At 38.6% G+C, this 24,210-nt stretch overlaps 1 protein-coding gene across 3 annotated transcripts in view; it reads left to right on the top strand.

Annotated features, from left to right (window-relative positions):
- Positions 1–17,302, top strand: part of TGS1 (trimethylguanosine synthase 1) — a 45,341-nt gene extending 28,039 nt beyond the window's left edge. For all 3 annotated transcript variants that reach the window (XM_082719200.1, XM_082719198.1, XM_082719199.1), the window contains one exon: positions 15,696–17,302. In XM_082719200.1, coding sequence (XP_082575326.1) covers positions 15,696–15,751 — 56 coding nt within the window. In that variant the 3' untranslated portion in view covers positions 15,752–17,302. The remainder of the gene's footprint in view (positions 1–15,695) is intronic.
- Positions 17,303–24,210: the final 6,908 nt, after the last annotated feature.

Below are 24,210 nucleotides of genomic sequence, written 5' to 3'. Positions count from 1 at the left end.
AAGCACATACCCTCCCCAATGTCCATAATCCCACCCTCTTCTCCCAAACCCCCTCCCCCCAGCAACCCTCAGTTTGTTTTGTGAGATTAAGAGTCACTTATGGTTTGTCTCCCTCCCAATCCCATCTTGTTTCATTGATTCTTCTCCTACCCACTTAAGCCTCCATGTTGCATCACCACTTCCTCATATCAGGGAGATCATATGATAGTTGTCTTTCTCTGCTTGACTTATTTCGCTAAGCATGATTCGCTCTAGTTCCATCCATGTTGTTGCAAATGGCAAGATTTCATTTCTTTTGATGGCTGCATAGTATTCCATTGTGTATATATACCACATCTTCTTGATCCATTCATCTGTTGATGGACATCTAGGTTCTTTCCATAGTTTGGCTATTGTGGACATTGCTGCTATAAACATTCGGGTGCATGTGCCCCTTTGGATCACTACATTTGTATCTTTAGGGTAAATACCCAATAGTGCAATTGCTGGGTCATAGGGCAGTTCTATTTTCAACATTTTGAGGAACCTCCATGCTGTTTTCCAGAGTGGCTGCACCAGCTTGCATTCCCACCAACAATGTAAAAGGGTTCCCCTTTCTCCACATCCTCGCCAGCATCTGTCATTTCCTGACTTGTTGATTTTAGCCATTCTGACTGGTGTGAGGTGATATCTCATTGTGGTTTTGATTTGTATTTCCCTGATGCCGAGTGATATGGAGCACTTTTTCATGTGTCTGTTGGCCATCTGGATGTCTTCTTTATAGAAATGTCTGTTCACGTCCTCTGCCCATTTCTTGATTGGATTATTTGTTCTTTGGGTGTTGAGTTTGCTAAGTTCTTTATAGATTCTGGACACTAGTCCTTTATCTGATATGTCGTTTGCAAATATCTTCTCCCATTCTGTCAGTTGTCTTTTGGTTTTGTTAACTCTTTCCTTTGCTGTGCAAAAGCTTTTGATCTTGATGAAATCCCAATAGTTCATTTTTTCCCTTGCTTCCCTTGCCTTTTGCGTTGTTCCTAGGAAGATGTTGCTGCGGCAGAGGTCGAAGAGGTTGCTGCCTGTGTTCTCCTCAAGGATTTTGATGGATTCCTTTCGCACATTGAGGTCCTTCATCCATTTTGAGTCTATTTTTGTGTGTGGTGTAAGGAAATGGTCCAATTTCATTTTTCTACATGTGGCTGTCCAGTTTTCCCAGCACCATTTATTGAAGAGGCTGTCTTTTTTCCATTGGACATTCTTTCCTGCTTTGTCGAAGATGAGTTGACCATAGATTTGAGGGTCTATTTCTGGGCTCTCTATTCTGTTTCATTGATCTATGTGTCTGTTTTTGTGCCAGTACCATGCTGTCTTGATGATGACAGCTTTGTAATAGAGCTTGAAGTCCGGAATTGTGATGCCACCAACGTTGGCTTTCTTTTTCAATATCCCTTTGGCTACTCGAGGTCTTTTCTGGTTCCATATAAATTTTAGCATTATTTGTTCCATTTCTTTGAAAAAGATGGATGGTACTTTGATAGGAATTGCATTAAATGTGTAGATTGCTTTAGGTAGCATAGACATTTTCACAGTATTTATTCTTCCAATCCAGGAGCATGGAACATTTTTCCATTTCTTTGTGTCTTCCTCAATTTCTTTCATGAGTACTTTATAGTTTTCTGAGTATAGATTCTTTGCCTCTTTGGTTAGGTTTATTCCTAGGTATCTTATGGTTTTGGATGCAATTGTAAATGGGATTGACTCCTTAATATCTCTTTCTTCTGTCTTGCTGTTGGTGTAGAGAAATGCAACTGATTTCTGTGCATTGATTTTATATCCTGACACTTTACTGAATTTCTGTATAAGTTCTAGCAGTTTTGGAGTGGAGTCTTTTGGGTTTTCCACATATAGTATCATATCATCTGCGAAGAGTGATAATTTGACTTCTTCTCTGCCGATTTGGATGCCTTTAATTTCCTTTTGTTGTCTGATTGCTGAGGCTAGGACCTCTAGTACTATGTTGAATAGCAGTGGTGATAATGGACATCCCTGCCGTGTTCCTGACCTTAGTGGAAAAGCTTTCAGTTTTTCTCCATTGAGAATGATATTTTCGGTGGGTTTTTCGTAGATGGCTTTGATGATATTGAGGTATGTGCCCTCTATCCCTACACTTTGAAGAGTTTTGATCAGGAAGGGATGCTGTACTTTGTCAAATGCTTTTTCAGCATCTATTGAGAGTATCATATGGTTCTTGTTCTTTCTTTTATTGATGTGTTCTATCACATTGACTGATTTGCGGATGTTGAACCAACCTTGCAGCCCTGGAATAAATCCCACTTGGTCGTGGTGAATAATCTTTTTAATGTACTGTTGAATCCTATTGGCTAGTATTTTGTTAAGTATTTTCGCATCTGTGTTCATCAAGGATATCGGTCTATAGCTCTCTTTTTTGGTGGGATCCTTGTCTGGTTTTGGGATCAAGGTGATGCTGGCCTCATAAAATGTGTTTGGAAGTTTTCCTTCCATTTCTATTTTTTGGAACAGTTTCAGGAGAATAGGAATTAGTTCTTCTTTAAATGTTTGGTAGAATTCCCCCGGGAAGCCGTCTGGCCCTGGGCTTTTGTTTGTTTGGAGATTTTTAATGACTGTTTCAATCTCCTTACTGGTTATGGGTCTGTTCAGGCTTTCTATTTCTTCCTGGTTCAGTTGTGGTAGTTTATATGTTTCTAGGAATGCATCCATTTCTTCCAGATTGTCAAATTTATTGCCGTAGAGTTGCTCATAGTATGTTCTTATAATAGTTTGTATTTCTTTGGTGTTAGTTGTGATCTCTCCTCTTTCATTCATGATTTTATTTATTTGGGTCCTTTCTCTTTTCTTTTTGATAAGTCGGGCCAGGGGGTTATCAATTTTATTAATTCTTTCAAAGAACCAGCTCCTAGTTTTGTTGATTTGTTCTATTGTTTTTTTGGTTTCTATTTCATTGATTTCTGCTCTGATCTTTATGATTTCTCTTCTCCTGCTGGGCTTAGGGTTTCTTTCTTGTTTTTTCTCCAGCTCCTTTAGGTGTAGGGTTAGGTTGTGTACCTGAGACCTTTCTTGTTTCTTGAGAAAGGCTTGTACCGCTATATATTTTCCTCTCAGGACTGCCTTTGTTGTGTCCCACAGATTTTGAACCGTTGTATTTTCATTATCATTTGTTTCCATGATTTTTTTCAATTCTTCTGTAATTTCCCAGTTGACCCATTCATTCTTTAGAAGGATACTGTTTAGTCTCCATGTATTTGGGTTCTTTCCAAACTTCCTTTTGTGGTTGAGTTCTAGCTTTAGAGCATTGTGGTCTGAAAATATGCAGGGAATGATCCCAATCTTTTGATACCGGTTGAGTCCTGATTTAGGACCGAGGATGTGATCTATTCTGGAGAATGTTCCATGTGCACTAGAGAAGAATGTGTATTCTGTTGCTTTGGGATGAAATATTCTGAATATATCTGTGATGTCCATCTGGTCCAGTGTGTCGTTTAAGGCCTTTATTTCCTTGCTGATCTTTTGCTTGGATGACCTGTCCATTTCAGTGAGGGGAGTGTTAAAGTCCCCTACTATTATTGTATTATTGTTGATGTGTTTCTTTGATTTTGTTATTAATTGGTTTATATAGTTGGCTGCTCCCACGTTGGGGGCATAGATATTTAAAATTGTTAAATCTTCTTGTTGGACAGACCCTTTGAGTATGATATAGTGTCCTTCCTCATCTCTTATTATAGTCTTTGGCTTAAAATCTAATTGATCTGATATAAGGATTGCCACTCCTGCTTTCTTCTGATGTCCATTAGCATGGTAAATTCTTTTCCACCCCCTCACTTTAAATCTGGAGGTGTCTTCGGGCTTAAAATGAGTTTCTTGGAGGCAACATATAGATGGGTTTTGTTTTTTTATCCATTCTGATAGCTGTGTCTTTTGACAGGGGCATTTAGCCCATTCACATTCAGGGTAACTATTGAGAGATGTGAATTTAGTGCCATTGTATTGCCTGTAAGGTGACTGTTACTGTATATGGTCTCTGTTCCTTTCTGATCTACCACTTGTAGGCTCTCTCTTTGCTTAGAGGACCCCTTTCAATATTTCCTGTAGAGCTGGTTTGGTATTTGCAAATTCTTTCAGTTGTTGTTTGTCCTGGAAGCTTTTAATCTCTCCTTCTATTTTCAATGATAGCCTAGCTGGATATAGTATTCTGGGCTGCATGTTTTTCTCGTTTAGTGCTCTAAAAATATCATGCCAGCTCTTTCTGGCCTGCCAGGTCTCTGTGGATAAGTCAGCTGCCAATCTAATATTTTTACCATTGTATGTTACAGACTTCTTTTCCCGGGCTGCTTTCAGGATTTTCTCTTTGTCACTGAGACTTGTAAATTTTACTATTAGGTGACGGGGTGTGGGCCTATTCTTATTGATTTTGAGGGGCGTTCTCTCAACCTCCTGAATTTTGATGCTCATTCCCTTTGCCATATTGGGGAAATTCTCCCCAATAATTCTCTCCAGTATACCTTCTGCTCCCCTCTCTCTTTCTTCTTTTTCTGGAATCCCAATTATTCTAATGTTGTTTCGTCTTATGGTGTCACTTATCTCTCGAATTATCCCCTCGTGGTCCAGTAGCTGTTTGTCCCTCTTTTGCTCAGCTTCTTTATTCTCTGTCATTTGGTCTTCTATATCACTAATTCTTTCTTCTGCCTCATTTATCCTAGCAGTTAGAGCCTCCATTTTTGATTGCACCTCATTAATAGCTTTTTTGATTTCAACTTGGTTAGATTTTAGTTCTTTTATTTCTCCAGAAAGGGCTTTTATATCTCTCGAGAGGGTTTCTCTAATATCTTCCATGCCTTTTTCGAGCCCGGCTAGAACCTTGAGAATTGTCATTCTGAACTCTAGATCTGACATATTACCGATGTCTGTATTGATTAGGTCCCTAGCCTTCGGTACTGCCTCTTGTTCTTTTTTTTGTGTTGAATTTTTACGTCTTGTCATTTTGGCCAGATAAGAGTAAATGAAGGGGCAAGTAAAATACTAAAAGGGTGGCAACAACCCCAGGAAAATATGCTTTAACCAAATTAGAAGAGATCCAAAATCGTGAGTGGGGAGAAAGGGGATAAAAAAAGGTTCAAAAAGGAAGAAAGAAAAAAAAAGAACAAGGAAAAGAAAAAAAAAAGAAAAGAAAAAAAATTTTTTTAAAAAGAAAACACCTGAGAAAAATGTAAAAAAGAAAAAATATATATATTAGATAAACTAGTAAAAAAACGTTAAAAAAGAAAAAGGTAACAGTTAAAAAAAAAAAATTTACCCGAAGGCGAGAAGAAAAAAAAAAAAAATGAAAAAGAAAAAATTAAATTAACTGCAAGACTAAAAAAAATCACAGGAAAAAAGCCATGAGTTCCGTGCTTGGCTTTCTCCTCCTCTGGAATTCTGCTGCTCTCCTTGGTATTGAAACCGCACTCCTTGGTAGGTGAACTTGGTCTCGGCTGGATTTCTTGTTGATCTTCTGGGGGAGGGGCCTGTTGTAGTGATTCTCAAGTGTCTTTGCCCCAGGCGGAATTACACCGCCCTTACCCGGGGCCGGGGTGAGTAATCCGCTCGGGTTTGCTTTCAGGAGCTTTTGTTCCCTGAGCGCTTTCCATAGAGTTCCGGAGGACGGGAATACAAATGGCGGCCTTCTGGTCTCCGGCCCGGAGGAGCCGAGAGCTCAGGGCGCCCTCAGAGAACAGCGCCCAGTCACTCCCGTCTGTCTGACCTCCGGCCGAGCTCCGAGCTCACCGAGCCTGCGACCGGTTCAAGGTCACCCCGAGCTGCGAGCTTACTGTCGGCTCTGTCTCTGCAGCCGGCTTTCCCGTTCCAATACCCGCAAGCTCTGCGACACTCAGACACCCCCGATCCTTCTGTGACCCTGCGGGACCTGAGGCCACGCTGACCCCGCGTGGGCTTCGCCCCGGTTTAGCCTCTAGAGCGATGTCCCTCAGCGGAACAGACTTTTAAAAGTCCTGATTTTGTGCGCGGTTGCTCCGCTGCTTGCCGGGAGCCGGCCCCTCCCCCCGGGGTCTATCTTCCCGTCGCTTTGGATTCACTTCTCCGCCGGTCCTACCTTTCAGAAAGTGGTTGTTTTTCTGTTTCCAGAATTGCTGTTCTTCTTCTCTTCGATCTGCCGATGGATTTTCAGGTGTTTGCAATCTTTAGATAAGCTACCTAGCTGATCTCCGGCTAGCTGAAGCAGTCTCAGCTTGCTACTTCTCCGCCATCTTGACTCCTCCCTATTACATTCTTTATACTTAATATTTCTGCACTGTTTTTTGTTTTCTTCTTTTATACTCTAATAATAATATCTCTTACTGTTATTTTAAGAAGTCTAAATTCCTAATCTGGTCTACCCTTTCTGTATTTCATATAATTTAGAATCCATTTTGTTTTTCTTCCATGAAATACTTGTGGTCCTCAATATCTTGTCTTACTATGTATTGGCTGTTCTCAAGTAATGCAGGAGACAGGCTGTGCTTTAGGGTCCTTGGGGACCTTTGGAAAAACTGTATCTGTCTAAGTGCCAGATCATTTTAATGTGTAGCCTGGGTTGACAACCACTGCTGAGGTTTGTGTTAGCCCCAGTGATAACCTCAAGGGATGAAAGTGGATAGGCTTTGGGGTTGCCAACTCAGGCACCACAAGGCTGCAGTTATCACGAAACACCATCTCGGGACACAGCTCCTCCCCTTTGAGGAGGATCTGGACAGAAATTGATTTAAAGATTGTATTCTTCAATCTTTTACTGTCATTTCTCACCTCACTGGTACGGAAAAGGAAGAGTGAGACAATCGGATTAGTTCCCACCTGTTCTCAGCTCTTCAGAGCAAGATTTCTTTTCAGACTGTCCTGACTTGACTCCTGAACATAGACCAGAGTTCCCAGTTTCTCTAAGTGATATACCAAATGCAGGGTGATTGTGAGGGAGCAGCAAGAGCAGAATTTCTTTCTTTCTTTTTTTTTTTTTTTAATTTATTTTAGAGAGAGAGGAAAAAAAACACAAGGGGGGTGCAGAGGGAGAGAGAGAGAGAAAGAATCTCAAGCAGCCTCCTCTCTGAGTGCAGAGCCCGATGTGGGGCTCAATCTCACGACCCTGAGCTGAAATCAAGAGTTAGCTGCTTGACCAGCTGAGACACTCAGGTGCCCTGAGAGCAGAATGTCTAAGTTCTTGTTTTCTTTCTTCCCATCTTAGCTTCTCAAAAGCACAAGCACTTCCCTCCTGCCATAAGCCAGAGGTACTCCCCTCCATCCTATACACATATTCAGACAGTCTTGGGTCTCCAGAAGATTCTTTAGGGCTTGCAGTAGCCAGTATTCATGCTAGTTCAGCATCTTAGGGCTTTGGTCATGGGGACATAAATAATGCATCCTTCTCATTAAAAAGGTGGAAATTAAATGCTCTGGCTATCTTGTTAGATGACTTCAAGAAAGGTTCTGATGATCTAGGATATAAACGGGACTTCAAAAAAGCTTTGATTGTAGGAGTTGAGGAGAAAGTGGCAAGAGCACCAGTGACATGGAAGTGAGCATATGTGGATAATGTTCAGTTAATGGGCTCAAAACCAGACAGAGAAAGAGAGATTAAGAGTCAAACAGACCTAGTTTAGTCTTAGCCCTGCCACTTACTAGCTGTCTGGTGACGATTGTGAGGCATAAATGAGTATGTGGGTATTTCACTTATCACCAGTACCTCTAGCCTATAAACTCTCAATAAAGTCCTATGTATGTGACTTTGAAGATGCTATTACAAAGTTTTTGTGAGAAGAATGTAAATGCTGCTAACACTTTGAAGAGGGCCAGTATGGAAAGATGACATTTTTCTCTAGAGGATAGAATAGAAGGTTTTATATTTGTGTAATGAAAAATTTAATTTATAAACACACTTTCCAGATGATATATTTTTCTCTTTCTCTTATCAGAAACATATACTCGCTTGAAAGGACATATTCTTATGTCCGGTTGTTCCCCTCTCCCAGTCTTGGCTTATTTCCTTGGTCTTTGGAGCACTGGCTCTCAGCTCTGGCTGCTAATTGGAATTGCCTGAATGGCTTTTTTTTAATTGTGATAAGATACACATAACAAAACTTAAAGCATAAACTATTTGTAAACGTACAGTTTAGTGGCATTATATACATTCACATTGTTGTGCATCCATCCCCACCATTCATCTCAAAACTTCATCTTCCCAACTGAAACTCTACTTTTAAACACTGACTCCCCATTACCTGGAAACCGCCATTCTACTGTCTCTATGAATTTGATGATTCTAGGAACCTCGAATAAGTAGAATCACACAGTATTTGCCCTTTTGTACCTAGCTCTTTTCCCTGAGCATAATATCCTAAAAGTTCATCCGTGTTTCAACATGTGTCAGAATTTCCTTCCTTTTTAAAACTATTTGAATGATACTGCATTGTATGTATATGCTACATTTTGGGTTATTTTCACCTCTGGCTGATGTGAATAATGCTGCTATGGGTGCATAGTATCTATTCCTGCTTTCAGTTCTTTCGGGTATATAGCCGGAAGCGAAACTGCTGAATCAGAGTAATTCTGCTTAGTTTCTGGAGGATCCACCATACAGTTCTCCATGGCGGCTGAACCATTTTACATTTCTCCCAATGGTTCTTTTTTCTTTTTTTTAAAGATTTTACTTATTTGACAGAGATCGGAAGTAGACAGAGAGGGGGTTGGGGGGAAGCAGGCGCCCCAACGAGCAGAGAGCCTGATTCAGGATTCGATCCCAGAACCCTGGGATCATGACCTGAGCCAAAGGCAGGGACTTAACCCACTGAGCCACCCAGGCGCCCCATCTATCAGCAGTTCTTTAAGAGTTGCAGTTTCTCCACATTCTCGATAACATTTGTTTTTTTTTCTGTTTGTTGTTTGTAATAATACCTAATGGGTATGAAATGGTATCTCATTGTAGTTTTGATTTGTATTTCCCTCATGACTAATGATGTTGACCATCTATTCACATACGTATATTCTGGCTATTAATCCCTTATCCGTATGTGCTCTTTGCCCATATTTTTCTGCATTCCATGAGTTTGCCTTTTTACTATCTTGACAGTGTTCTTTGCTGCACAAAGTTTTTAATTTTGATGGAGTTCAACCTAGCTGTTTTTCTGGATATTCCTGGTACTTTTGGTGTCGTATTCAAAAAAGTGTTGCCAAATCCAATGTCATGAAATTCCTCCCTGTTTTCTTCTGAGAGTTTTATCATTTTAGCTGAGTAGCTCTTTAAAACTACCAGTACCCTGGTCCACTAGGAAAGATTCTCTCTGATTTATTTTCTGGATGAGGCCCATGCATGAATTTTTTAAAAGTCCCTAAATGATTGTAATGTGCTGCTAGATTTGGGATTCTCTGGGTTAAGAGAAGGGTAAATAAAATGAGCAAGTCTGAGCTCTTATTCGGGGTTAGAAGGAGATGAAATTAGATCTTATTACCTGTCATTTGTTTATGAGCCACTGTGTCTAAACATTAGACCTCCCAATTACTATATGTTGTACCAGTAACAAGAAAAAGTACTGTCCTCTTACTCCCTGCATTTTTATATCAAATTTGATATTAAACCATACCTGCTACTCATGTGACTCTGATCTTCATTGTAGACTGCCAGATAAGGGTTGAGCCTGTTGATTCCATAATTTTTATTTGCCCATGTAAATTGCAAATCTCAAAGTTTCAAAGAGGTTATATGATCCTTATATTAAAAATTAGATGGGCTTACTTGGATACCTGAATGACAATAGGAAATTTACTACTTGTTATAAAAGTTACAATGAGTACATTTTTTCTAGTTGAATTAACACCAGCCCAAGGAGAAAGTTAACTTTTTTCTTTTAATAAAACTTGTGTTTTTGGTTTCCTTCAACAAACTTGTTAGAATCACAGTTGGTGACTTTACATTTTCTACCTGTAGAGGGAGTAATGACACTGAAGAATGATAAAAGTCAAAAAAGAAATGAGATTTCAAGTATATTGTTTGGTATTAAATTTGGGTCAAATTACAGAAGGAGGTCAGCTTTTTTTAAAAAATGAAGAAAATCTATCCATATGTAGGATTTTTTTAAATGAGAGAAAATGCAATACTGCAAGAATGAGAGAAGTCAGCTTTTTTTGTTAAGGAATGTTTAGAATGTCACAGCGACCAGAACTTACAAATGGGCTGGTTTATGAGCTCCCCAAGTTTGAAACTCAGGCTGGATTTTTCCCATAGAAATGTCTGTAGAGAACAGTTCATTTCCCATCCAGGGAGATTTTACTCTGGACTGTGTTTATATTTATTGTAACTAAACTAAGTATGGGCCCAACCCAGATATAGGTGGTTGTGTAGTCCCTCCATATGGGAGAAGAGGCCAGTTATTTTCCGTATCTAGTAAAATATTTTTCTAGTTCCCCTATTATCTCAGTCTTTTATTCCCTTTTTTCCATATGGGGGTTACTGTGGCACACATATTACCTTGCTACCTCAACTCTCACTACCCAGCTCAAGAACTAATTCACAAAGTATTTTTGTGCTAGGCTCTTTGGAAGGAAATCACAAGTGAAACTTTGGAACTGATTAGCTTCAGTTCATAGGGCCCAGGGTAAATGTATTTATCTATTGGATGCCTGTTCCTTGCTGTGGGTTTTTTTGTTTGTTTTTGTTTTGTTTTGTTTTGTTTCTTTTTTTTTTTTTTCCTCATTTGTTTCCTTTGATAGTCATAAAATTGCAGTCATTACCAGCTTTGGATCCCCCAGGCATTCCAAATATGGAAAACTTCTGTTTTAAAAAGTAAACATACACAGTATGGATAGGTCTCTGAGCAGAGTGGAATGTTTGTATGAAATCCCTGTGGGCGGAAGCTCCAACCAGAAGGAGCCCTGTCTCCTAGGCAGACATTGGAATGCTGGGAGGAGTGGCTGCTGGTTGGTGTGGTATAGCACCTCCTTATTCTTCCCTGTTAAAATGCCTGGCCTCAGGAAAGTGATAGCATTTATGCTTTTCAAATTTAACGCTCTTTCCTTTATGATTTGTTTAAACCAGTATAGAGAGCAGAGCCCCACTGAGCAGCATCCTTAAGAACAGTGTTGAAAAGTGGACTGGGAGGTGGGCCTATATCATGTAACCGTGGCATTTGTATGGTAGACATGCTGCACCCTACCATGACTTCCCCCAGACAGACGTCATGACAACAGCTATATCTGTATTGGGCCCACACTCAGTTTAGCTACCCTAAATATAAATACTGTCCAGAGTATAAATCTCCCTGGATGGGAAATTAACTGTTCTTTATGGACATTTCTATAAAATTAGTTCTGTTTATCTGCACATGGTAAACAAATGAGATTTTTATGCTAAAGTGAATGAATCTTAATTTTTTACTAATTGTTTTTCAGATAACTTGCATGCTACCTCAGGCTCTCACATATTATTTCCTGTTTCTTTCTTTTTTCAAATGTTTACTTGTTGATTAAAACAAATATGATTTTTAAAAGCCACCATAGTCAACAGGAGGGCATTGGGGATATGCCAATAATTATCCTGGGCATTAAAAATTTACCTGCATTAGTCTCTTAGGAGAAGGCTACCAAAAATCAGTTCACTAAGCTTTACTTCTTACCTGTTCTCAGAGCTAGAATCTGGAAACATGAAGACTTCTTAAATTTAACTAGTTACATGAAGCACAACAGACCAGAGAATCAGGAAATCCCCAGCTGTTAGCACAGGACTTGTTTGTAGCAGTTTGTGTGGTATCCTTCTATTTATCTACATCATTTACTAAAAAAAAAATTTACCCAAAGGGGTGAAGGAAATATAAACTTCTCCACTGTAGTAATAAGACTGTTTTTCAGTGCTCTAATTTTTCTGTATCTTTCTTAAACTGTTCCTGTCCTTGATATTGATTATGTTTTTCCATTAGGATCCAGTTTGGTGGTTACTGTCTCTCATTTGTTCAGCTCTCATACACTTTCACTTCAAATCAGTTTGCTTAAAAAAAAAAAAAAAAAATGCAGGGGTTCCTGGCTTCCTTAGTCAGTAGAACATGCGACTCTTGGGGTCGGTCGTGAGTTCAAGCCTCACATTGGGCGTAGAGTTTACTTTTTAAAAGAAAGAAGAAAATGCACTTTTAAATGTTTAGTTGGCTCTTAATCTTCAGTCTTAAATCTTTCATTTTTACTAAAATTATCACCTTTAATGTTTACCCATTTCTCCTTTCCCAATCCCCAAGGAACAACTATTATAAAATCTAGTTGATGGGAGTTCCAGCCTTAGTTCTAATTCCAATCCAAAATAATTGGGACTTCTTTTGGTAAATCTAGTTAGTATACTTGGGTGATATGCTAAAAACATGGCATATAATCTAGAGCCGTTGTTAACCTTTATCTGTTTACCTACCTATGTTTTTCTCTCCCTCCCCTCCGTTTCACCCCCTCCTTTCCTCCTCCTCTCTCTCAATTTATTAAACTTTAAGAAATGGGAAGGAATCAAATAATATTTTGCCAGTTAAACCTGCTAGTGAAAAATACAGCTGGAAGTTAATGGCATTAAATTTGATTGAAGCAAAACATTACTGATTTGAACTACATAATTTTTGTAGTCTTTTCAACTCCAGAATGGTAACCTTTAGAGTTAGAAATTGTTTTTAGAAATTGTTTTTAATTAGAAAATGTGAAAGTGACATGTTAAGGTTTTTTTCTTAATTTTCTCTCTAAACACTGAATAGAAACAATTTTTCTCATTGTATTTCGACATACAGTCATCTTTTCCTCCAATATGAATGGTGTGCACTTGGTTTGTCTGTCACCTGACTCTCCCAGCCTTCAGGAAGGCAGAGATTATTTTGTTTTTGTTGCACTCCACTGCCTGGGACAAAAACCTCTTAAGTGTTCAGTAAATAGTTGTTGAATAAAATAATAAATAATTTATTAACTTTTGCAGCAGACCTGGGAAAACCCCCTCATGTTGAGGGCATCTCCACTCCTTTCTCTGTCCAAAGCACCCAAGTCCAGGTAGCCCTCTAAAAAGTGGGGAGAAAAGAAAAAGAAAGTACCCCACCTCAGATATTCGTTTTAATGTAATTTTATTTATGGCTGAAAAATACCTATCTCTTAAGGAGATAGGTAGTATTCCTATTTTTCAGGAACCAATTTCTATATTGACGGTCGAACTGGTATTGAAATTTGCCCCTGACTTTGCTTTTAGTTGTCTGCTAGATCTGTTCTAGCATATGTGTGCTATGGTTCAGCTCTGCTCTGGTTCTCTTCACCTGTGCTCTTCTCTCCGCCCCTCTCCTCCTTTTTCCTCCCCAACCAATACTGCTCCCCCAGAGAAAATTTCAGCTTTTGCTGCCAGTGTCACTTCCTCAAAGTAAATCACTATTTAAAGAAACAGGAGAAATACTACACCTGAGCTATATCTAATTCCTAGAAAAATTACTGTGAAGTAACTATATTTTAGATGTACCACTTAGAATGCCTTCTGTTGGTTAAAGACAAAGTTTTTCATTTTACCCTTCCTTATGAAAAACCAGACTGGCAGGGGCACCTGGCTGGCTCAGGCAGTGGAGCGTGTGACTCTTGGTCTCAGGGTCATGAGTTCAAGCCCCACACTGGGTGTGGAGCCTACTTAAAAAAGAAAAAAAAAAAAAAAATCAGAGACTAGTTGGATACTTTTAATATGTAAAGTTTTACTTCAGTTTATTCCTTAATAGTGAATAGTAGATACACGTGTCCTTTTTATCATTATGACAGATACTGTGTTTGACTCCAGTTGTCAGCTATTCCTGTTGCTAAAAACACAGCCATCTCTTTGTGTCCCTTTTACAGATAGGGGTTGATATGGACATTGCTACTAGTTTAGTGGGACAGCTTCTTTTAGAATGACCTGTGGTTTCTTCCCTATTTCTGTATCTGTGACTTTCTTCTAAGAGGAAGTTGAAATGCTTTAAAATACATACTCATTGGTGATGCACAGTAAATCTTCCCTTCAGCCAGATGCTGGTGTAGCATGTGTAATACCACTGAGATTAGATCACTCGACCTCTAAAATTACACCAACAGCACCTCTCTTTGCAAAATACACGTTTTGCCAATTATGATCACAAAATGAATTACAGAAACTGTGTCTTGGGCTCCTGGGTGGTTCAGTTGGAAAAGCATCCTACTCTTGATTTCATCTCAAGTCATGATCTCAGGGTCATGAGATCAAGCCCTATGGAGCCTGTTTAAGATTCTTTTTTTCCTTCTCCCCCTCCCCTGAGCTCCTGCTAGCTCACTCTCTCTCTCAAAAAGGAAAAAGAAACTACATGTCTCCTTTTGTTGAAACCTACCTCTGACATTTTGGGTATCCCTTTTCCATCACTGTGTGCCTTTGGTTATCAGACTCAATGGGGCTTTCCTGATGCAATGCCCTTCTCCATAATCATTCTCACTGCTACCATGATGAAGCTCATCTCTGGTTATATAATCATGGGTTTAGAAGGGAACATTATTTCTTAGTTAATAGGCCTGAGACTGCATGAAAACTGTTGGACAAAAACAAAACTTTTTCTGCATAAGAACTTAGGGTAAAGCATTGCTAGTTTGAAGCATCTCTTTTTTTTTTTTTTTTTTTAAGGTTTTATTTATTTATTTGTTTGACAGAGAGAGCACACAAGCAGGGGGAGCAGAAGGCAGAGCCTTGTTTAAGGCTCCTTAAGCAAGGAGCCTGCCTGATGTGGGGCTGGATCCCAGGACCTTGTGATCATGACCTGAGCTGAAAGCAGATAGATGGTTAACCAACTAACCCACCCAGGAAGCAAAGCATCCTTGAAGCATCCTTTTGATGTTAACTCTGTGAAGGTGGAAAGGAGGTGATGCTTTTAGCTTCCTAATAAAAAGGTTGGTTGGGGTGTGTGGGTGGTACAGTTGGTTAAGCTTCTGATTCTGCTCAGGTCATGATCTCAGGGTCAAGTGATGGGACCCTGCGTTGGGCTCTCTGCTAAGCCCTCTGCCCCTCCCCTCCTCTCTCCCTCTCTCCAAAACAAATAAACAAATCTTTAAAAAAAAAAAAGAGAAAAGAAAAGTTTGATCACTCTATTCTAGTAGACCTCGAAAAGTAGGGGGACTGAAAAATACACAAGAGCAGCCGATGGAGAAAGTGGTTCTGGTTGGGACAGCAATACAAGACACCAATTAGAGAAGGAAAAAGTACAAGATCAAGAGATCATGTCTGTCTTGCTCTTTGATATACCTTACTGGAGCAGGTACTCAGTAAATAATATTATTGAATGAGTAAGATGGTAAGGTGAAGAGGACAAAAGTTTTCAGGGAAGAGAGTTATTCTTTAAGTTTCTATCTTAATAAATAAAACTGATATTTGGGAAGACTATATTCATTTTCTCTTCCTCTGAGTTCTTTAGCTTCTGGCATTGGAGAGATTAGGTCCTGCACAATAACAGCACGATGGCCTTGCCCGTATTATCAAAAGTGCTTGAAACAAGTTATTTCTGCCACCAAATATTGGATTAATGCTTGCCTGGAAAGTAGCGGTGAACATTTGAGATGCCTCATTACTTGAGAAACTTAAATGAAAGGCCAGGGTCTTGTTATTTGATAAAGCACATAAATAAAATACTTATTTTGTGATTGTGGTTATGTTATGTGTGACTTTCTTCCATTCCTTTTTTTAGGTGGCATCCTTAGCCGGGCCTGGAGGGCAAGTGGAAATAGAACAAAACTTTCTTAACAATAAGTTGAAGACAATCACTGCTTATTTTGGAGACCTGATTCGAAGATCAGCCTCTGAGTCGTAACTGAGGGGTACAAGGACAGAAAGTTCATGTGGGGTCCGAACGTTACTCAGACGAGACCCTTGGGATTTCTTTCTATATTCACTAATATTTTGTACCCGTGATCTTATATCACCATATGAAATGGAAACTTACAGTAGATTAAGGAATATTAATGAAGTACTTTGACATCTTTGGATAATTTTAACTCTGTACATTATACATAAGGATAGTAAGTATCTGACATGGAAAAGGTGGGTTTTCCCTGTGCTTACTGTCAGACAGTGTGTATATATGTATGTGTATGTGTCTGGGGTTTTTGTTTTTTTCAGAATTGCATGTGTTTTGGTTTAACGTCTTTGTAAGTATGTGTAAAAAACAGAACTCTCTTTTTTCTAACATAGAGATATAAGAAAACAATGAACGAGCCATAGCCTATCTGCCCGTTTGATCCCTGCTAAAATAATGTTAAACCCTTAAGTGTAGAAACAAACAGTACAGAAAGGTACAAAATAAAAAATAAAACTCTCCCACCCCCTGGTCCTACCCTTTATTCATTTATCTAAAGATAACTATAGCCAGCAGTATTTTATAATTCCTTTGGAAGACAGAAAAGGAATTGCAGTATACTTTAATATATTTTTCCCCTTCTTGTTGATACACTATTCAATACTCCTTCCTTTTTTTTTTTTTACTTGGTCTTTTTTTTAAACTATGTACTTTTTTAAAAATATGATACTCTTTTACGAATATATATCTTGAAGACCTTTCCATGTCCTTATATATACATAGAGATCTACCTCATACCTTCTCATGGAAGATGGAATACACTATAGTTAATTTAACCAGTCCTCTGCTGATGGACACTTGGGCTGTTTTCAGTTTTTTACAACTCTCAACTATTGTGGGCATCATCAGGCATTTTAATTTTGTTATCTCATATGTCAGAAAAGTGTTATCTTATTGTTTGTATGTATTCCTTAATTATGAATGAGATTTGAGCTTTTTTTCCATATATTTTGGTCTTATAATAGTTTTCTCCTTTTAAACTGACTGTTCCTATCATTTATTTTTCTTTTGGATTATTATCTTTTTATTAATATGCATGAATCTTCATAAATTAAAGAGCCCTTTGTCTTCAGTAGGTGTGGCAAATATGTTTTTCCAGTTTGTTATTGGCTTTTGCTTGTTTTATGACTTTTTTTTTATTGTGCCATACATAATTTTTTATATAGTCAGACTTACCAATCAGTCTTTTTCTCTGTCTCTTCTGGGTTTATGGTTTTTTGAAAGATCTTTTCCATTCCCAGAATACAAATACATTTGTCTAAGCTTTTTTCTAGAATTTTACTGGTTTTGTATTTGCTCCATCTGGAATTTGCTTTTTAGCATCCTGTTATTTTATAAAGTTAGTGGTTTTTTTGAATTTCCATTACAAAAACAATATGAAATATATTTTGTAACATGGGATTTATATTCTTTTTCTATTAAAATGGCAATGAAAGGAAGAATGTGTGTTGCCTAATTATTCATCTGAAAAAGTGCGTTCAGTTAATTTTACAAGTAGGTAAAAAGACAGGGACATCGGACTCTGGCTATCAGGGATCTGGGAGCTTTATATTTTATATGCGAGCATGTTAAATATTAAAACATAGTTTGGCCTGGGATGAAGCTGGGGGAATTGAAATAAATTGGGGGAAATCTCAGTAAGTACTAGAAAGAATAACTTAAAACAACTTCGTTGGAGAATGGAGAAGCAATGCTAACTTCTGTCTCTTGAAACTTTACAACGTATGCCCAAGTGTCCTGCCCATTGGAAGTAATAGAGCCAGTCATGAAGGGTTAATATTTTTATTGATTTGCATCATCAAAATCTGTCAGTGTCCTTTGTCTTTATACTTTGTCATCATGGAACATTAGTGTATGTATCATAAATTTATCATCATTTTTAAATTAATGGCAGCATGGGTCATAAACACATGGCCTTTGGAACTAGAACATGACTTGACAGCCACTGAGGTAGGAGGTGAAGGAGTAAAAGCAGACTTCCAAAATCACCACTTGTTTTTTAGTTTGTGTCCATTAACCTTTCATGCATACCTTTTCTTATTTATATATTGTTATATTAAAACTAGTTTATCTTTCTGAGCATACATAACTTTATATGAGTAGAAAAGGAAGCCTAACCAAGATTAAAACATTTCTCTCCACTAATCACGCACAGATAAAACATTTATAGACTTGTTCACAGATTATTAGTGCCCCAAGAACTTGATTGTGCAGCTGCTTGTTCAAATGAAATCTTACCAAAATCCAAATATGTAAAAGGAATAAAAAGTGAAGCTGCTGGAGCTGCTTCAGTAAGAAAAATGAGGAAGCTAGCAGCTCTTACTCTAATCCAGCTCTCTTTTTTCTTTTGTTAAATTGCAAAAATTCTTAAAAGACATTTTGTAAAACATGAGTATTGTCAATTTCAACACAAAGTTAAAAACTGATAGTGACACCCCCACCCTCACCTTCTGTCTGGAGCACTTCCTCTCCACCCTCCCTCCCACATTTCCACTCCACTTCCCAAAGGTAACCATCATCAGCACCTCGATATGTGTGCTTCAAGACATTTTCCTATCTAATAAATGCTTGCACACACAGTGTGGTGGGATGGTTATATTATTTTGACACCTGCCTTTGTCATTTAATATGCCTTAGAAATTTTTCCACATAAACACATAAACATTTGCACTTATCATTTTCAATCATCACATAGTTCAGATCTGAGAGTTTCTTTAACCATTATGCTACTACGAACATTGAAATTGATTCCAAGTTTTTTGCAACTGCAAAGGGTACTGCCGGGTATATTTCTAAGTAGGATAGGATCCTAGAAGTGGAATTTTAAGGTTAAAGTTATGCTTATGTTTATATTTGGTCAAGTTGTCAAGTTACCCTATAAAACTATATTCTCACCAACTGTGCATTGAAAGGGGCTACATTTCCTCAGACTCCAAAACATGGCAAGTTTTCACTTCTGCAAACAATAAGGTTATCTTAATTGGCATGTCCTGGTTACTAGTGGGGGATGAACAGTTTTGAATATATATTTATTACTCTAGTTCATGTGTTTTTAGACATCTAATTTTTTTTTACCATTTTCTAGTAAATGAACTAAATTTTCTCCATTAATTTGAAATCTAACCTCTATGTATGTGTATGTGTGTATATAATTCTGTGTCTGAAATTCTTTTTTTCCATCAATCATTTGTCTATTTCTGTGCCGTATGTTTTGAATACTGTAGTTTTCATTGTACATGTTAATAGTTGCAAATACCCCATCATTAGTCTCAGATATTTCTTGGCTCTTCCTGAGCATTTTTTACTTTTTCAGATGAGCTTGAATTGGTTAGTTCTATATTTTAAATCTTTAGGATTTTCACTTGAGGAAGAATGAAGTCATCACAGTATTGAATCTTTGTATCCAAAGACTTAAAATGTATGTCCCTTTCTGATACTCTGTGTCTTTCTGTAAAGCCTTCATTTTAGTTGTATAAATCTTGCATATTTTTGTCAAGTCTACTGCTTGGTATTTCACACTTCCTATTTGATTTTTCTTTTTTAAGATTTTATTTATTTGACAGAGATCACAAGTAGGCAGAGAGGCAGGCAGAGAGGGAGGAGGAAGCAGGCTCTGCTAAGCTGAGAGGCCAAAGTGGGGCTCGATCCCAGGACTCTGGGATCATAACCTGAGCCTAAGGCAGAGGCTTTAACCCACTGAACCACCCAGGCACCCCTTAATGTTTGATTTTGAATGCGAATCTTTTTTTTTTTTTTAATTTTTTATTTTTTATAAACATGTATTTTTATCCCCAGGGGTACAGGTCTGTGAATCGCCAGGTTTACACACTTCACAGCACTCACCAAAGCACATACCCTCCCCAATGTCCATAACCCCACCCCCCCCTTCTCCCAACCCCCCTCCCCCCAGCAACCCTCAGTTTGTTTTGTAGGATTAAGAGTCACTTATGGTTTGTCTCCCTCCCAATCCCATCTTGTTTCATTGATTCTTCTCGTACCCACTTAAGCCCCCATGTTGCATCACCACTTCCTCATATCAGGGAGATCATATGATAGTTTTCTTTCTCTGCTTGACTTATTTCGCTAAGCATGATAGGCTCTAGTTCCATCCATGTTGTTGCAAGATTTCATTTCTTTTGATGGCTGCATAGTATCCCATTGTGTATATATACCACATCTTCTTGATCCATTCATCTGTTGATGGACATCTAGGTTCTTTCCATAGTTTGGCTATTGTGGACATTGCTGCTATAAACATTGAATGCGAATCTTTTTGTTGTTACTTTCCCTAGGGGGCTATTGTTTGCATGTAAGAATTCTTTTACTTTCTTACATCTAGTCACCTCACTGAACTCTTTTTAATAGTCCTATTATTAACTGATTCACTTAGTTTTTCTAAATGGGCAGTCATGACATCCATGTAAGTTTTTCTCTTTGCCAGTATGTGTGACTTTTAATTCTTATTCTTTTCCTATTATATTGGTTAGAGCTGCCAGGAATGTTATGCTAATGGCACTTATTCCTTGCTTTTTATTTTGCAATGATAAGATAGAAGCATTTCTATTAAATATTAGAGCTTGCCGTTAAAATTAGAGATGTACTTTATCCTAGAGGTTTTTTTGTCCTTATTTAATAAAGGTACTAAATTACTTTTAAAATTTCAAATTATTCAGGGCACCTAGGTGGCTCAGTGGATTAAAGCCTTTGCCTTCGGCTCAGGTCATGATCCCAGGGTTCTGGGATCAAGCCCTGCATCAGGCTCTCTGCTTAGCAGGGAGCCTGCTTCCCTTCCTCTCTCTCTCTCTCTCTCTGCCTGCCTCTCTGCCTACTTGTGGTCTCTGTCTGTTAAATAAATTTTAAAAAAATTTTTTTTAAATTTGAAATTATTCAACCATATGGGAATTTATCATTAAATCCTACTTTATTGCAATGTATTATTTTAGTCCACTATTGGATTTCACTTGGCAGGTTTACTCTATTTATGTTTGGGTTTTGTGTGCTCTACCTGGTTTTGGTATCAGAGTTAGACTATTCTGGCAGAATACTTTGGAAATGCTTCCATTTTTTTCTGAATCCTAAATAATACTAGCATTATTGGCTCATTGAACCCTTGGCTAGAACTCCAGGAAAACTGGGCCTGATACTTTTTCAAGAAAGATATTTTTAATGTAGAGTTTTTTAAAATACTCTACAGCTTCATTCTTTCATAAGTTTTTGTTTAATAATTTCCTAGAAAATATCCATTCACTTAGATTTTGGTTTATTGATATACAGTTAGTACATTATCTTATGATATCTACTTGATTATTTCACTTTTTTTATAATTTTTGTCATAAAAAGATTTAAAAACTGGCATAAAAAATTTTTGTGTGTGGGCTGCCTGGGTGGCTCAGTTGGTTAACTCTCTGCCTTCAGTTCAACTCATGATTCCAGGGTCTTGGAATCAAGCCTCACATCAGACTCCTTGATCAGCGGGGAGCCTGCTTCTGTCTCTGCTTGCATATCCCCCTCTCCTCACCCCGCTTGTGCGCTCTCTCTCTCTCTCTGTCAATTAAATAAAATCTTTTTTTTTTTTAAAGATTTTATTTATTTGTCAGAGAGCGAGAGTACACACAAGCAGGCAGAGAGGCAGACAGAGAGAGAGGAGGAAGCAGGCTCCCTGCTGAGCAGAGAGTCCAATGTGGGACTCGATCCCAAGACCCCAGGATCATGACCTGAGCCGAAGGCAGCGGCTTAACCCACTGAGCCACCCAGGCATCCCCTAAATAAAATCTTTTTTAAAAAATTTTTGCTTGTATGTATATAGTTCACTCATTTTCCAGATGTTAATGTCTTATCTCAAGCTACTACTCGGGAGTAGATCTGGGCAAATCCTGGAGACAATAGCAGATGGTCTAAGATAAAACAAGAAATGCTCTGAAGCCCTCATCCACCCAGATGACAGCCTAACCAGACAGAAGCAAGACTTGAGCCCGGCCAGGGCTGCAAAGACTTCAGGTAGTTGTCTGCTACCATTGTAACATCGCCAAGTCTGTGTCAATGTGTAGGGTTAGTTTTTTTCACCTCAGCTAATTTTTTTAAACTTTATATGAAAAACAATTTCAGATACCGCCATAACTGAAAAATCACTCTCCCTTTTAATATTTGTATACTAAGATTTAAGAAAATGTTCATCCATTTACTACCGAAAGCAATGCTATATACCACGCTTAGGCACAGGGGGATGGATGGCGAATGATAACGACCCACACTGTCCCCTCAAGGCGGTGAGAATTGCAACATGGTGCCCTTTGTACCAAGAAAAGGCTGCCCTTTGAACAGCTTGGTAAGTTATCACAGGTAAACAAATCAGGACAAGACTCCAAGGATGGAAACAGCATTTAGAAGGCACAAAGGCAGAAGCAGAGTCTATTTAGGCATCAGTAAATGTCAAGCCCATGCCCGAGTGGTGACTGAAGAGTAAGCATGCTGCTTTATGCTGTGCTAAGGAGTACCTGCTACATCCTGAACACAGTGTAGCTTTTTCTTAACACATCAAATAAAATCTGACGGAGGGTCTACCAGCTGCTGCAGTTTCCAAGTAGTGAGACCTGTAAATGGTTATTTCAAGAAAGCTGCAACAACTAAAATATTACATTAAAACATGTCTAATGTCTTGGTGGCAGACTTCAGGTACTGCTTCACAGCCTCACAGAGGGCCTGAATTCTAACCCTGATCCCTGTGGGGGGACAGACTCCTGGATGAGGAACTCCCTTCCAGATAGAGGTCTTCGACTAAGGAACTAGCCTGAGGCAGCCAGAGGCAAGGGAGGAAGCTCACCCACATCAATGATGTGCGTGTGGCTAGGAGGACCAAGGCAGAGGCAAGGAAGAGGCAAATCCGAGAAAGGTTTAGGAGGTAGAGCTCACAGGAGAGAGGCAAATTAGTATCAGCCCCCTTGGCAATTCCTTACTTTCCCTAAGAGGCACTCAGTTCCTGGAGACAAAACTTTCCTTTCTGCAAGAGAAAAGTGGCTTTGTTCTCCAGCTTCGAATGGAGAAGGCATTCTGTAATTAAGTAAGATGCCCTGTGGAGATAGTGAAGAGGATTAATGGGGACCATCCAGATCAGCACTGTCCAATAGAAGTATATGAGCCACAAACGTCATTTTAAATTTTCTAGTGACTACATTTAAAGGTAGACATACACAGGTGAAATTAATTTAATAATATATTTATATTGAAAATATTATCATTTCAACATGTAAATGACATAAACCCTTATTAATGAGATATTTTTCTTTCTCACTAAGTTTCTAGTATCCAGTACGTATTTTAAATTTACAGTACATCTCACTAGTACCAGCTACACCTTGTGTTCAGTACCTCTGTGGGGCCAGTTGCCAATGGCTTCCATTCAGATAGTGTGGATCTAGATTTCTAGAGAATAAAAAAGAACACTTTCATTTTGAGGCCTTGGTATCTAGTAATTAAATCTCAAATGCTTAGGAATTCAGATTTCATCCTCAGCTGACAGGGAGACATAGAAATTGAAGCTGGAAAGAGAAATAACCAATTTTGCATGTTATTACATAGGATGAAATAGTGCCCAGGTCTTCCTCCTTCCAACTAGGAATATGGAGATTCTTCTACAGTATTTCAAATAAGAGCTTAGGAAGTCCTACATTAAGGTTATGATAGTTTAATTGTCCCAGATGAAGTATAATCATAATTTTAATCCTTTAAATAATTAGCAAAAATATAGCTGAGATTAAACATAATGAACCTATATGCTGAAGGTTTTTGTTGTAACTGTTACAGTCACTTGCCTCTGAGCCTAGACTGGCTATGGATCTTGGATGAATTTGCTTTAATTCTTTTAGGCCTGACAGCCTCTCTCCAGGCGCTGATGAAGAGCTTGGGCTCCACGAGAACTCTGGGGAATTTGCCATTTTGGGGAATCCCTTCTCAGCTTGCACCATGGCCAGAGACAGAAGCATTTTACTCAAGTTTTAAGACATATGCTCCCTTTATCCAAATCCATTTTCTTTAAATTACCTTTCTACTAAATAAATAGAAAAAAAGCAACTACACATGAATGTACACGAGGAAATGCAAATTGTATGCAAACACAAGAAATGTACTTCTCCCTAATAATCATCTGTTAAACAAATAAGTATGCTAGGCACTGCTAGATGTTGGGAACTCACAATCCCAGTTAAAACAACCTGTAGAGGGGTGCCTGGGTGGCTCAGTGAGTTAAAGCCTCTGCCTTCAGCTCAGGTCATGTTCCCAGGGTCCTGGGATCAAGCCCCACATCAGGCTCTCTGCTCAGCAGGGAGCCTGCTTCCATTCCTCTCTCTCTGCC

Source organism: Mustela nivalis, assembly GCF_964662115.1.
Source record: "Mustela nivalis genome assembly, chromosome: 2".
In the NCBI taxonomy this organism is placed as follows: Eukaryota; Metazoa; Chordata; class Mammalia; order Carnivora; family Mustelidae; genus Mustela; species Mustela nivalis.
This window is presented reverse-complemented; position numbering and strand designations above follow the sequence as displayed.